Below are 15562 nucleotides of genomic sequence, written 5' to 3'. Positions count from 1 at the left end.
CAGATGATGACTGTTGTCTTTCTTTGAGTTGGGTGCAGGTTGGTTATTAGGATTCCTGAGTATTTTCCTGAAATCTTTGTTTTGTCTCACTTAAAGGCTATCATAAAATCTATTAATTTGAGCAGGTTTTCATTTCTGTATATTACATTGTTACTTTTTGTAGAATTTAACATAAAAACTTTTAAGGCATTTATTGCCCATCAAGTAGTATAATCCACCAGATAAGTGTGTCACATTTGATTTTCAAAACATATTATTCTCTTACCTAGATTTTACGTCTTTATCGTGCAGACAGTACTGCAGAAAGAAAGAAGACAAAGTGTCTAAAAAGATGCCAGTAACCATTGTGAAAGTGTTTCAGATATACATCAATGGCACTGATTATACCAGTTGCTTCTGCGTGCAATTGTGGTGTTTGCTTTTTTTACTTAGGGTGGCTCTCAGTCAAGAGTCGAAGGGGAAGTTGTTGATATGGATTATACATATGTTAATGAAAGTGTGCTATTAAAAATTCAAAATCAAGAGCAAAACCAAGAAAGCAGTCCAAGTAAGGCTTTTTTTTTTTCTTTTTTTGTCCCCTCCCTCCCCCCCCACAGCTGCCTGCCCTTTGATTTGCCTTTTTCTTTGCAGGAGGAGGAAAGAGTAAAGGCCACTCTTTCCTCTGTATGAATAGATAGAAAATAATTTGCAGTACAAAAGCACTGATGAATTTTTGTAGCCTCCAAATGCAGTCTTGTTTTCTAGTAGAATCAGTGGTGGCTGTTGTGGCTTTTTAAACTTGGATTAAGAAAATGGTAGGATTTGTGCTGACGTAGAGCCAGTAGCTGTGCTTTTACAGTGTCTGAAGAGTTAAATACTTAACCATTTAATCTGATCTTGCCTGCAACTATCAACTCTTACAACAGACAGCTTTGAAAGTTTGCTGTGTAAACATACTAGACTTTCTACGGGAAAGTCTTTTTTAAATTTCATTTTTAAATGAGATATAAGTAGAAGTGGTATATTTAAAATAATCCAAATGTGTTTATATCACATTTAATATATGTGGTGAATCATTGTTGCAGAACAGTGACTTTTAATGATGTGTGCTTGTTTTTTAAGCTGTTGCAACTTGATCACTTACCCATAGTTTTATCTCCTATGCACAGAAAGTATTTCCTTCTGCCTGGACAATTCCATAATTACAAGAACAAAAATTTTATGTATCCAGTGTTAAGATTAAAGGTACATAGAAGTGATTTAGCAATTAATCAAATTTTAGAAACGGGAACAAAGTATCTTTATGAAAAAAAATGAGCATTGGCCACGTTTGAAAGTTGCAGAAAGAATAAATGTAAAGCTGATGTTGAGTTAATCAGTACTAGAGCAGGGAGTAAATGTTAGGGGTTTTGATACACTTTCAATGAAAATGTACTTTCTTGGTTTAAATTGTTGAGAGATTGATTTGGGTGTTCATTATGCTTTTTATAATAGGAGAAGAAAAAAAAATTAATGATACCTTAACAGAGATGTTTGATCGGACAACCCATGAAGAATATGAATCCTGCCTACCAGAAGACAGTCCTTCTGCATGTAATGAAAAAGAAACTCTTTGTGATGAAGAGCAGGATGAGGGAGGAACAGCAGCAAGCAAGAAACTAAAGAGTGGGATATAATTTGATTTGTCTTTATTTGCCTGTTTAAACTAGAAAAGTTGATTTGAAATCATGCTCTGTTCTCTACGAACAAATATGCCAAATAAACTATTGCTTCATTTTTTTCCTTATAAGTTCATGGGGAAATTTAGTTATTGTAAGGACATAATATCAAACAATTTGAAAATTACTTTGGTAGTTTATTTATATAGCCATCAAACAAATATGGGATGTATAACGGAAGTTGGCATGGAAGCTGTACAGCTGAGTGACTTACAGGAAACACCAGTTTTTGGCTGCAGATTACTTGCTCCCTTTCTTCTTCCTGTCCTAGGTTCTACTGATGATTTCATGGCAATTTTTATTTTAAGCAACCTTTCCTTTTCCATTCTCCTTATCTTTTTTACTTTTACTTTCCTTCTTTTACTTTTCTTGCTGTTTTGCTTCTACTTCAGTAATGCTTTTTCATCACTGGTTCAATCAATTTTATATTTTTATTATCTGTTTGAATCTGTTTTATCTGACTGAATGTACATGGCATTTTTTTATTTCTTAATAGCTAGCTAATAGAACAGATGTTTTTCCAGGCAGTCTGCTGACCTATATGACATGTAAGTTTCTGGTTTGCATGTATATTTACAGAACATGAGGATAAACAAGATAAAGCCAAGCAGAAAGCTTTTGTGGAGCCATATTTCAAAAGTGATGAAAGGTAATTTAGTTTGTTCTGTATAGACATTTTGAGGCTCTTTATATCCTCCCTAAAGCAAACTTGTTCTTCCATAAAATAAACATGTTTGTGCGTAACGTATTAGCAGCTGAAGGTACACAGGTAAAAGATTTACTGAATTAGATAAAAGCCTTACATAAAAGCTGCACTAGGGGAAGAAATAAGCACATAGAGACGCCTATTACATCTGCTGAAGAGAAGGGATTTTCTCTTCTGCTTTTTATAATTTTATTCAATGCAATATTTTGTAATGTTTCTTATAGGCATGTTGTCATGCATGAATTTATGAGGAAAGAGCTTATGGGTTGCTTGTACAAATAAAAACCTTTCCTTCTCTGGCATTTTTGCCTCTTCCTCTAGGCAATAAATGACTAATGTTTAACAACTGTACCTCTTAGTGTTTCCTCTATTGCATTTCTGTAGTCTGGTAGTCTGAATCTTCATTTCATAATGATACCAGGCCCTTTGGTTAAATATTTGTTATGTTTGGGGTTTTTTTACCCCAGCATATGTATTCTTCATTGAGGAAAACTTGTTTAGTGTTTTGTGAGCAGACAAGACTCTTTTCAGAATTTGTTCTTTTGAATCCAAATAAATTCCTCTTGCCGAAATCAGTGCAAGCACAACTGTGTCTGAACAAAATAATTATGCTACAGAAGATGTGTATTTAAGTAATTTTGAAATCAAAATTACTAATTATTTTCATACTACAAAAATACATAATAATGAGATGTACTTATCTGCTTATGAAAAGATCATGTTACATTTACACAATCCTGTAACTGTTTTAGTTACAAAAATAGTCCTATTCAGCTATGAAATGCAGTACGATTAGGTTTTGCAGGCTTTTTCTTGATATTTTTTTTTTTTTTTTTTTTTTTTTTTTTTCCTGAGAATCTGGTATCTTCATTGTGTTCTAAAGACTGGAAATTTCCAGACATGTAGAAGAAATAAATGTACTATCATGTGAAAACATTTTTGTTTTTCAGAAAGAATACTGTGTTAGATTTTCCTCATATTGAGGTTATTCGAAAAAAAGAAGAAAGAAGAAAATTGCCAGGCCATACTTGTAAGGAATGTGAAATGGTAAGTAGTATTTTAAAATCTGGTCATTCTTCCATTATCCTAACTCTGCTAATATCTAAGTGTTAAAGTGCTGTTGAAATTATGAAGTTGGTTGCATTATCATCAGTACTTACAGTAGAAGAGAAGTGTTTACCAAAGTTGTTTTACCAAGTTTTGAGTGAATTGGTTTGTTTTTTACCTGTAGTAACTGCATATAACTTAGTCTTTCTCTGTGTGTGTGTGCACATGTATCAGTATGATAGAAATATCTCACGTTATAGTTACAGTAAGATTCCAGTAAGCCATCAAACAGATATGGGATGTATAATGGAGGTTGGCATAGGAGCTGTACAAGCAGAGTGACTCTTACAGGAAACACCAATTTTTGGCTGCAGATTACTTGCTTCCTTCTCCCTGTCCTAGGTTATACTGATAATTTCACAGCATTTTTTTTATTTTAAGCAACCTTTCCTTTGCTATTCTGCTTATTTTTTTTACTTTTACTTGCCTTCTTTTACTTGTTTTGCTGTTCTCCTTCTACTTCAGTAATGCTTTTTCATCACTAGTTCAAGCAATTTTAAAGAATGATTACAAGCTTCTAAAAGAAGCTCTACTGAAATTTGCAGGTACTGGAATAAATAAGTTTTCTGTCCTGTTCTACTTGTGTGTATATAGGTATATCTTGATTTGTTTGTTGTTTGGTTGGGGTTTCTTATTTAACTTGGTTTCTGGGGTGTCTGCATTTTCAGATTATTGTACCAGCATAGATGCCGATGTATGCAAATATATGTGCAAATGCATGCAAAAATACTTACATTAGCAGGTTAAAATTTACCAAATGTTAGGTTTAATGTTAGTTTTTCCTCCCTTTCAAATTACTAAACTGCTTTCAGATACTTGATACAGAGGTAAAATATTGAAGTAATTACATGTGTAATAAGGACATATTTCATTTGGTCAGTGATAGGCTTTCAGGCTGGAGTTAATTAGGCAATGACCTAATACATCATGACTGGCCAGAAGTGTGGATAAAGGACAGAATGATGGATTCTCTGGAATCCCTTCGCTTTAATTTCCACACCCATATAGAAGCAACATGTTTCATAGATTCTCCTGCTATTCACTTTATAGAAAAGTTGCATCTACTTAGCTAAAGAAATTTTTTAGAGTATATTTTTAACAAAGACTTCTTCCTGAAAAGTAGCTTTAGTAAAACTTCTTAAATACAAATAATTAAGTTTTACAGTCAACTATAAATACCATTTTCAAAAATACATTTGATTCAAAGACTTTGAAAAAAAATAAGATTTTGGGGGATGAAAAAAAACAAACAAAACCAGAAAAAACACCAAACCTTCAGTCTATTTCTTTGCCTAGAGCCATGCGCTATGTGTTTTAACTTGCTGTCTCTGTAAGCTGCTGATATCTTCTCATCCCAGCAAATCCAGTTCTTGTTTCTGTCTGGCAAGCTAGAGTGGTAACTATGGTGTTTTAGAAACATTTACAGCTCCAAGTTTACAATATTAGGTTTCTACATTAAACTTTTGGGTTTGTTGTTGGTTTTGGTTTGGTTATTTTTTCAAGTCTATGCCATTCAAGATTAATGTCTTGGAATGTGTGGAATGTTTGGCTGTGTCACTGCACCATAATAAAACTAGCTTTGAATGAAATGCCTGTGGAAGAAGGGAGTATGAGAGGATAAATGATGCTTTTTAAAAAAGTCTTGGCTTACTTATTAGTCATAAGGGTTTGAAAAGTCTCAAGTCTGAAGAAATATTTACAGAGTGGATAGAAATCAGTAAATTGTTTCTGGCCATGTGCTGCAACCAGTATGAGTGGGAAGAGTTACCTGTCATTCTGAGATGATGTGTGAGATTTAACTTCTGCACGTGCCATAACAAACTGTTATCAAAGGCCTTTTTAAGTCCTTATCGTAAAACTTTGTGGAAGCATCTCGTTCACTTTACAGTGTAGAACATTTGATAAGAGGTCTTGTTTTGGTTTGTTGTGATTTTGCAATGTAATCAGAGAAAGATTGTATGTACAAATTACTAGTAGCTTGTAAAAGTAACATTTGTTAGTGTGGTTATTAAGTCTAGCTATGCTTTAGATAAGTGGGAGAATTGGACAGATGTTTTACATACACTTAAGTTGCAAAAATTGTAAGTAACTTTGTGCTAAACTAATGAGAGGGACCTTTTAAGGGCTCTCTGAGACTGCAAATTGCAGGGTTCTGTAAATAATGCTTTTGCACTGAAGAACTGGCAGTTTATCCTGCATACCAGGATCTTATAGCAGACAGACCAGTTATCTGAAATTTTGGGTGCAACCTGCTAACAACATGAATCTCTGTTCTTGACCAGGAGACCCACATGTTACTAGGTCAGATTCCTTACTAATAAGGTCTTTGAGAAAAGAATATGTTCAGGTCTCACACTTTGTATAATGGCAAGAAATCTGAATTGATTTGAGACTGGGGAGAAAATGTACCTCTGTTTCAGGTAGAGTTGCAGTTCTTACAGACTACTGAATCATGAAGTGGAACAAGTCTACTTTTACTAGTACGTGCAGTTTTGTCACTCATTTTCAGGGCTGTGATTACTCTTTTTTATAGAGTCATCAATATAATTATCTCATGATTTTCTGGAGGAGGATTTTTATGCCTATTTTATACTTTGTCATCTAATAAGGAAAAAAAGGGATTTATTAGTGTAGTTTTCCAAGTAGCAGGTTTTCCAGAATCCTGCCAGTAGATGGTGACAGGAAGTAGTCTCTATTGACAGAGGTATTCTGTTCCTTTCCTGATTTCCCTTGTCTCGATCACTTTCCAACTGATTGAATGAGGTTTTAAACTTTAGTTTACCTTTTTGAATTGTGACACTATCATTTCAGTGGAATCATTTTATTAATTTTATGAGGGTCAGGTCCCTTGTGCAATCCAGACTGTGACTGTTGTCTTACCACTTCAATCAAACAGCGTGTTTGCTTTGAAAGCATTTTGGCACTTTGATATCAAAGTGCCAGATTGCTATTTTTAGGAGATGGTAGCTAGAATCACAAACTAAAACAGTAGAAAACTGCCTGAAGAAAAACAACATATCTTTCTATGTTTCTACTCATGGGAACACACAGAAAAAAGTTTGGAGAGTGTATATACTTTTCTCATTGCAGTTTCCAGTACAGATGACAGGGATGAAAAAGTAGCAGATATACTATATGCTCTAGAGAATGCCCAGCTGGCAGAGAGTTTCTGGAGTCCCAGTGTCAGTCAGCCAGTCAAACTAGCTCTTTATTTACCCCTTGTTTGAAGATAATTAAGTTGGAAGCATTTTGATGTAATTTGCTGCTACTTCTGTAAATTTAGACACAGGAAATAATTCTGCAGCATGGATTTTTGTAGTGTGTTTTCTCACCTTTTTATGTAATTTGCAAATGGGAACTGAAATGTAATTTATTAGAAAATTCTCTCTATTTCAACACCTGTGCTACTTAGCTTTGTAAAAGCAGTCAGTAGAACTGTTGACATAAGTAATTGTGCACATGCCTAAGTCTTGTACCTATGGTATGTTAAAAGATATAAAACTAACAAATTTGCCACCATAAGGTTATATTTTATCTGTAAATTCAGTAAGCTTTTAGGATAATGGCCAGGTGCTTGTCATTCAGATAATAAATCTCTACTTCTGGCTTGCCTCTCCATTATTTTTAGATAACTGTGTTAATGAACAGTGATTGACAATGTCATTGTGTAAAGTAGTTGCCCTATACGTGTAAATTTGTTAACTTGAATTTTTTTTTTTTCCTAACCTTCAGTATTATGCAGACATTCCAGAAGAAGAGAGAGCAAAAAAACTTGCTTCCTGTTCAAGACACAGATTTCGCTACATTCCTCCAAATACTCCTGAAAATTTCTGGGAAGTTGGATTTCCTTCCACCCAAACTTGTGTGGAAAGAGGTTTGTGCAGAAAAGGCGTACAAAGCACTTTTAAAAGCTGATTTTTCGTTTTTTCCCTAAAATAGCTTCCTGATACTATCTCTAGTTCATAAAGCAGCCTTTCTTTCCTCTCTCCTCTCAGTCTTTTCTATTTTGAATAATTGCTGTCTTGTCTTTCTAGTAGCTCCTGTACTACTAAGAAGGGCATATAAGGGAACTTTCTTAGAGCCTAGATAGAGAAGGCAGAAATAATTGGGATTTTCATAGAATTTAATTAGAATCCTACATGTCTTTGAACCAAAGGAAGAATTGGGTCATCAATTTCAGAGGCAAAAGCTAAAAGGTTGTGCTCACTGAGGAGGGACAGGCAGCACTGTTGATGTCCTTTGTATCTTTGGATATGATAATGGAAACGTTGAAGATAAGGTGTGATTAAATAGGTCTTAATACATATACCCTGCTTGTTAGCAACACTGTAAAACTGTGGAGTTTGGGGTTTTGTTTTGTTTGTTGGCTTCTCTTCACACAAAAGATGGTTCTTTCCTAAATAAGTCTTCTAAATCCTAGAGCTTGATATAAAATGAATTTTTACTCATGATGTTCAGACATAGTGAGTTTGTAGTGTACTATATGTGCATTTCTTCAGAAGTAGTGAGTCTCTGAGGTAAGGATAAGGAGCCTACATGAACTCTCTTTGAGTAACTTATATCTTTGCGTGTGTTATTAGCTGTGAAGCACTAATCTTCATGTATTTTTATCAGTTCCCATAACAGTTTCAGGGCAGGCACTGGGTAACGTAGTCAAAGATGTTTATGTGTTCTTGTGTGATAGTGCTGCAGTATCTTTCAGAAGAGGGAGCCTTGATTTTTAGGGGCTTGCATAACTTTTATAGTGCAAATCATACTCCGTAATCAAGATATATTGAGTCAAGTTCATTTGAATTTGAAGCTGTATTTCCAAGAAATATGTGTACGTTTAGAACTTTAAGCCTCTCCCTTTCCCCGTTTATTGTGGGGGACAAATGTCACATTTGCTATTGAAGCTGCTTTCGAGTTCTCCGATCCACTGCAAAAGGTTAAGCTAGTCACAGAATTTGCAAGCCATTAAGCTTCTTTGGCATGGTTAGACTTCAGGAGGATGGTTCTTGATTTTCCAGCAATTTGCCTTTGGTATCACATAAGGAAAAGTAAATCCCTCAGTGCAGCTAGACAGCACTCAGGAATGCCAAATCATTGTTCCTTTGTGACTAGTCTCTTTCCTCTTTTGTGTATCCAGTTACATGTGGCTTGGCTGAGGCTAATCCTTTCCTCCTTTACCCTAAGAAATAAAGAGAGTTCTCACCACTCCAGAATCACCGTTGATTCTTGATCATTATCTTTAAAGATGAACAAATCATGGTGCTTCCTTTTCTAACGTGGTTGCCTCTTACCTGTTCCAGTCGTTGAGAAATCTGATCTAAAGTAGACATGTCTATTTATAACTTTATGTGATTGAGATAGACTGTTAGGGAGATTCTTTGTTACTACCCATTTGGAATCTGCTTGCAACCTCATGACAATGAGCTTCCTGAGTATGTCCTTGTCTGCTAGAGTAAGAGCTGTTCAGTCTGCTAGAGTAAGAGCTGTTCAGTTGTTAATGGTCCTCAATGGACTATCAGACATAGACTTTAGCTCAAGCCTTGCTTAGTAAAAAAGCTGTATTATACAGGAGTGCAACAAGAACATCAAAATGCCAGAGTTCCCATGATGAACAGTTGCAACTGTCACTCCAGAGTAGCGGGGTACAAAGGATGTATGTTCTACTTCTTATTGGTATCTTGAGCCAACTGTAGTTTGGTGTTTTCTTTAAATAACTGAGTTGCATGGACAGTGTTTTTTAACTATGAAGTAGGAATCTATTACTCTCACTTCAGCGGATATTAGTGCTGATAAACAGTAAGGGTCTGACAAAAGCCAGGTGCTGTAACTGATTTGCATAAAATGTCTGCTTACTATCAGTATTAGCTGAATTGAGCACATGACAGGAATTTTCTATGCACTTTTCTTATCAGAAAGCTTTCAAGGGGTGTTTGATCTGTAGGTTTATGTTTGGATTTCTCCAGATGGACAAGTTTTTAATAAATTACCTCAAAACAGAGGGATGTACTATTTAGACCCACAAAGTACCTGTGCCTGCAGTTTCCTCTGTATGATTAGGAAATACGTTTTAAAAAGTAACTTTATTAGTCAACTGAATTTGCAGTACTCAAGTACTTTCTTACTTTTATGTAAGATCTTCTGTAGAAAAAACAATGAAGAATGCAATTTTGTTTTCAATAGATGAACAATTCCATTTATAGATGAACAATGTCCACTTTTCAGTATTATCTGTCTGTATTGCATTACTATGCAGTCATCTACTAGAAAGCAGATGAGTGTTTTCATTAATGATATTGCACCCTGGGATCTCTACCTTTTTCAAGAGATCTCTATCTTTTTTCAAGTGAGAATCAGTTGCCACAAAGGAAAAAAAAATCACAATTTATTTTTTCAGGGTAAACAAAAAATGAAACTAAAGTTATGCATGTTTCCTTATGTTACATATCTTATCTCACATTTATCCTTACTCTTTTAAGGATACATTAAAGAGGATCTTGCTCCCTGTCAACGTCCAAAAAGGCGGCAGCCTTATGCCGTGATGTTTTCTCCAAAAGGCAAAGAGCAGAAGACATAAAGGATGGGGAAGTAAGGCACACCAACTTGAAGAGTATCCTTGCTGCCCTTAGATATTTATAGTTAATATAAACTTGAAATAAAGAACTGTATTTTCCACAATGATAAATAGTTTCATTAAATATGTAAATTTTATAAAATTCATTTGAAAATCTGATGTACCAGGAAACAAAACTATTTAATGTATGTTTGTTTCATATTGTACTAATACATTTTGTATCAATTTTTGCACCTGTCAGACAATGAGTCTCCCTTTTTTTATTTTCCTTTTTTAAGTCAACAGCTAAAATTCCAGAAGTTCCTGTCTAAGCTTTATGTCAGTGAGTAACTGCTTTGAAGTCACTGAAATCAGTTGTTTTTGCAAGGTCTAAATGTTTGTCAGTGGAAACAGAAATGTATTTTTGTAGGGTGCTTTTATTTTGCACTGGATTTTTTAATTTAGCCTTTCTCTTTTGGCAATAATGGTTATATCAACTTGTAATAAAGCTCTATTAAATATGAAATGTATCTACTGTTAATGTTTTGGAGGTATGAAAACCATGGTCTAAGTGTCTGTCTTATATTTTGTGTTAAATATATAGCACCACATTTTCCTCAGAGTTTAAATTAGAATATCCAGGATATTTTTGTTTTTGTCTTGAATTTGGATCTTCTTCTCTATGTCTCACTTATTGTTGAAGAGATAAGCATTGTTATTTATAAATTTGGATGACACTGAGTTCTCCTAGGTGACGAGCATTGCTGTCCTCTAGGTCACGAAGGATTCTCCAGGGATATTGTAAATAAATCTTTTATAGCAGGCACTATAATTTCATACTTGAATTTGGAGAGTAAGAGCATACATATCACAGAGGCAGGGTAATGTTTTCTCATAGTTAGGCAAGCTACAGAAAGATACTTAGGAATAAAGTAGCATTATAGAATAGAATCAAATATTCAAGCAGCATACAATCAGAGTTAGGCTCAAACTGTGAGTTCTCTCTAAAACGAGGTCATAAACCAAGCAACTATTTAAATGCCTTAAAACTAAAAGAACAGAAAATATAGATACTTCTATATATATATTTTTTTCCCCCAGAAGTATCTGTACTTTCTGTTCTTTTATTTCATATATATGTGTATGTATAAGAAAACTTTATATTTAAAAACTTGGTGGATTGGACCATTTAATTCCAGGTATAGTTGTACAAGAGTTGCGGTAGGTCCTGCTGGAGGAGAGGTTATGGCATATACCTAAAAAGAAAGCTTAAAAAAAGAAAAGGTGATTAATTTAACACCAAGTAACACAAAATCCTCTTGGATTGGAATCACAGGCCTTGCAGAAAAACAGGAGGTGGGGTATCACTAGGCACTGCTCCCATCCTACCTGCTTACGTGATTGATTGGCTTTAGCCTTTCAAAGAGATATATCCAAAGCAATGGCAAAGGCATAAAGCTAAATAACATTAAAATCTTTAGTGAGCAGGTAGTCAAAGAATCCATGCCAAGGTAAGTCTGGTTTCCTGAAAATGAGAAAACTTTAAAGAAAATTAATAGGTGCTGCCAGAAAGGTGGAATTCTTGCAGATATCTTGAAATTTGTTTCAAGGCAACCATTACATGCTCTGAATAAATATTTATCCAAAAAAGAAAAAAACAAAAATAAGCTTTTGCTAAAGAAAGTAAGGTAGGAGGCTGCTTTTAGCTAGGGAGAACATTTACAAAGAAGTTAAGTCCAGAAAAAGGGAAGTGGAGGCATTTTGTAACCCATCAAATGTAAAATTTGTTATTAAGTACATGAAAAAGTTTCTTTAAAAAATCGATTAGAAATCCTACTTTTAAGAACTGTCAGAAAGAGCAAGCTTCACAGTACGTTGATAGAGACAAGCTATTAAAGTGTGATGGGAATATTTAAAGGTAAAGTGACAAGAAAAGCTTGGATTTTTGCACTTCCATTCATTGTGATGCCCAAGAACCTTTCTTTACAGGGTGGGTTGGTGAGCAGAGCTGTTGTAAACTGAAATGGCAGGAAAGGTCAATGAAATGGGTGGCAGTGAGCTGCCAGGAATGGAGCACATTCCCACAGCACTGAAAGTGAGAGAAGAAACTGCTAACTACCCCCCTCGCTGTAGGTTGGAACTTGTCACTTAGAGCAGCTTTCATGGTCAAGGAGTATAAACTGGCAATTGTGCCAGCAGACTTCAGAAAAAAAAAGACTCCAAGGAGCGGAGTGCAGTGGGTCTGCATCCTGATGAGCTTTAATGGAGTATTTGAAACAGTGGGATAATTGGTAAGAGTATAACGCAGTGTTCAGGGCTGTGGATAAATATGTGAAAAATCATTGCTTTTTTAAAGGCAAGTCACTCTGATACAGTCTTTTAGGCTCTTTGAAGATGTCACACCATGGTTCACCTGACACCTCATAGTAGAACCGGCCTGTCATGGTATGAAAGAAGTTCTCTCCTGTATTATACCCATTTAAAAGTACATAAATCACCACAGCGGAAGGAAATTACAGTGGAGTTCTCATAGGACCCCTTTACATTCAGCCTATTTGTGTTTTGAGGAAGGATAGAGGGCAAAGGCGAATGGTTAAATTATCCACTGTTAAAGTGGACCCGGGATATAGAAGAGAAGGGGAGAATTCACAAATCAGAAAGTAAGATAGGTTATCAAGTGTGGAAGCAGTAAAGAGGAAGGGCTGCTCACTAAAGGGAAACAGGTTTAGTTACAACCAGTTAGTGTCTGTGAGGATATTACTACTCCACTAGAGGACAGTAAGGAACTGCTTTGTGCTTACAGAAATGTAAGAACTACTCTTTCCTCTTTATTTCACCAATTTTTAAGGCTTCAGTTGCTGTGAAAATTTTAGATGCCCTGCTTACCTGTTCTAATGCCAGAAAAAATGCTGCGCTATTGAGAACTAGACTTCCATCTTGACAAGAAATCAGTGTTTTAAAATCTAGAAACAAAAATAAAACCCGACTGATTTCCCTTCAAAAAGCAAGAGAAATCCCTAAAACAATCCCAGAAGTCTGAGCAATTTTTGTGTACCAAAAAAGATGAGTGAAATGTGTACATTTTAGAAATTCAGTTAAAGATTTCTACGCAGCTTACCTATATTTTTTAGCAAAGTCATAGAATCATAGACTGGTTACGGTTGGAAAGGACCTTAAGACCATCTAGTTCCAAGCCCCCATCTTGCATTATCGTGTACTTTTATCCAAAGGAAATGGAAGGAAAAAGGGAGCCAGTCACACCCAGCAAGGAAAGTCTGCTAAATAAATAAAGACTGTTACATTCATAATTAGCATTAGCCATCTTTGCTTGCTTTATGGCATGGCAGTGTGCTGTGATCACAGTCAGCTGTGCTGTGGGAGGAGTGGACTGTCTTCTTTGATGAGCTGTTTTTTTACACATCTGTAAACAGTGAAGGAGAAAGAATTTTGGATATAAGCCATAAGCTGGAGCAGGCTGGTGTCTTTGGAGGTTATTGGGACAATTGACTAAAACCAGTGTTTATAATCCAGGTGTTCATATGTTTTCTTACATAAAGCCAACACTCATAAACTGAGAGAGGGGGTAGAAATCTCTTCAAGTGTATTCAGGTATGAGTGTCCACATAGGGGTCTGTGCATGTGAATAGCAGTGCCTGTTGGGTCACAACACAACCACCAGGCACTCCTGACAAGATAGCCACAACTGTCTTCTGGTTTCCCTTCCTTGTCTCTGATGGTGTCTTTGGATTCATGCTGCCTCTTTTCATTTTATGAGATAAGGGAAAACTTAGCATCATTGCTGCTGGGATTTGTGCATCTTTTTTAACAGATATGTAGATATCTAGCGATACTCTATTAGCCATGGAATGGCAGAACTTGAGGACTTGATGTTTGCGTAGTAGCAGTCTATAAAGAGACAGTAATATCTAAACCCTCATCTATTTTACATCATCAGAAATTACCCCTGTTGGAATGAGTTAAAGTGGTTTCTGAAAGCCAGTATATCTTAACTTGTATCCAAGGTAACACTCAGGGGTTCCAGCAGAGCTTCTTGTGGCCTCCTGTGTTCCTAGTGCTTCTTAGCATGTATTCAAGTTTGTGATGTTCAGACACTGGCATGGGCCCAATGATTGAAAAGCCTTCAAGTCGGCGGCTTAATGTTATTCCCAAAACCATAAAGATGGCAAGTTGATGGCTTTAGCACATCTAGAGCACTATCTGTCCAGTCTGCAAAATGTTCCCCGCTTGAGAAGGAAACCTTTGATCATAAACCGTTTCTTGGGCTGCTTGGAGCCCAGATTGCTGATAAAATGTCCACAGGCAAGCTGTGTTTCCTGCACCGCCTGCAAGTCCGACTTGGTCATTAGCTGCTTCTAATTAGTTGTGCTTTTGAACTTTGCCTTTCTCACGCAGAAAGGATGAATAGCTTGTCCCTGCTGAAAACAGGGAGGGAAACAGTGTCTGTCTGCTGATTAATGGAAACTCCTGTCAAAAATAAACAATACAAGAGAACAAAATTACAGGGGGCAAAAGAGCAGAGGAAGAAGAGGAGGGAGGGGAAGAGAGAAGAGGAAGAAGAGGGAGGGGAAGAGGCAGTGAGGTGTTCATTGTTGATAGGTCACAGGGTATCAGTGGACTCTTCTTAGAAATAATCAACATTAAAATCAGCCTGGCCTTGTCCGCCCTGATCCTCAAAAAAAAGGGCTTTGCCGTGTTCAAATAAATCACTCATAAAGCATTTTGAACAATGAACTGATGATACCTTTCTTTTTAAGTGTCTTAGTGCAGAAAGACTGCTCTGAACCTTTCTGAACAGGTTCAGTCTTTGTTCCTGCACAGAGTGAGCATAAAATTTCCAGGAGCATTCTCTGTGCAAGTATGAACAACTAACTACCAAGGGAGGGAGCAAGGCAGTGCAAAAATAAGCCCAAAGTTTGGCTCAATGGAAGATGGACCAGTCTTGCTTCACGTCCACGTAGAGCATGGATAAAAACTGAAATGTAAAGTTTTTCCTCAGAATTCCTCTTAATTCCTTAATCTGTGCTTTGGGTGCAGTCTGGGAGGATAATTTGTGTTCCTGTATGTCAGCACATGTTAAAATTACATGCTGCAGAGGACATAAACAGTGTTGTCTTCTGTGAATTATTTTACAGATTACAAAGTGATGGCTCAGTACAGGTTGGGTGGCTGTGTCTTATACGAAGATACACAATGCAGTTTGAAATTATGAATGCTGCAAACGTAGATAAATTTCTTCTCCCCTTGATGGTCATATTAATATGATATTTTTCCTGGGAAACAATTGTCTTCTATTTCCCACACTTTTAAATCTGCTTCTCTTTAGAATACTTCTAGGAGACACATGTGGCTAGACATTAGGCATCCTGGGCACAGCACTTGAGGTACAAGTGTCATCGCAGCAGAGCCACATGGACTTCCAGGTGGCTGGGAGGAGTTTCTGCAGCATGTTCCTGCATTATACAGGCTGGGCAGAGACTGGACTGCGAGAGG

General features: G+C 36.2%; 1 protein-coding gene across 3 annotated transcripts in view; it reads left to right on the top strand.

The window, feature by feature from the left end:
- Window positions 1–10577, top strand: part of RBBP8 (RB binding protein 8, endonuclease) — a 36484-nt gene extending 25907 nt beyond the window's left edge. For all 3 annotated transcript variants that reach the window (XM_061448657.1, XM_061448656.1, XM_061448655.1), the window contains exons 14-19: window positions 433–547; window positions 1474–1644; window positions 2277–2346; window positions 3354–3450; window positions 7243–7384; window positions 9978–10577. In XM_061448657.1, the coding sequence (XP_061304641.1) occupies window positions 433–547; window positions 1474–1644; window positions 2277–2346; window positions 3354–3450; window positions 7243–7384; window positions 9978–10075 (693 nt within the window). In that variant the 3' untranslated portion in view covers window positions 10076–10577. The remainder of the gene's footprint in view (window positions 1–432; window positions 548–1473; window positions 1645–2276; window positions 2347–3353; window positions 3451–7242; window positions 7385–9977) is intronic.
- Window positions 10578–15562: the final 4985 nt, after the last annotated feature.

Source organism: Pezoporus flaviventris, unplaced genomic scaffold (assembly GCF_033815535.1).
Source record: "Pezoporus flaviventris isolate CSIRO_AGI_PZ_B2104156 unplaced genomic scaffold, CSIRO_AGI_Pfla_v1 ptg000007l, whole genome shotgun sequence".
Lineage (NCBI taxonomy): Eukaryota > Metazoa > Chordata > Aves > Psittaciformes > Psittacidae > Pezoporus > Pezoporus flaviventris.
This window is presented reverse-complemented; position numbering and strand designations above follow the sequence as displayed.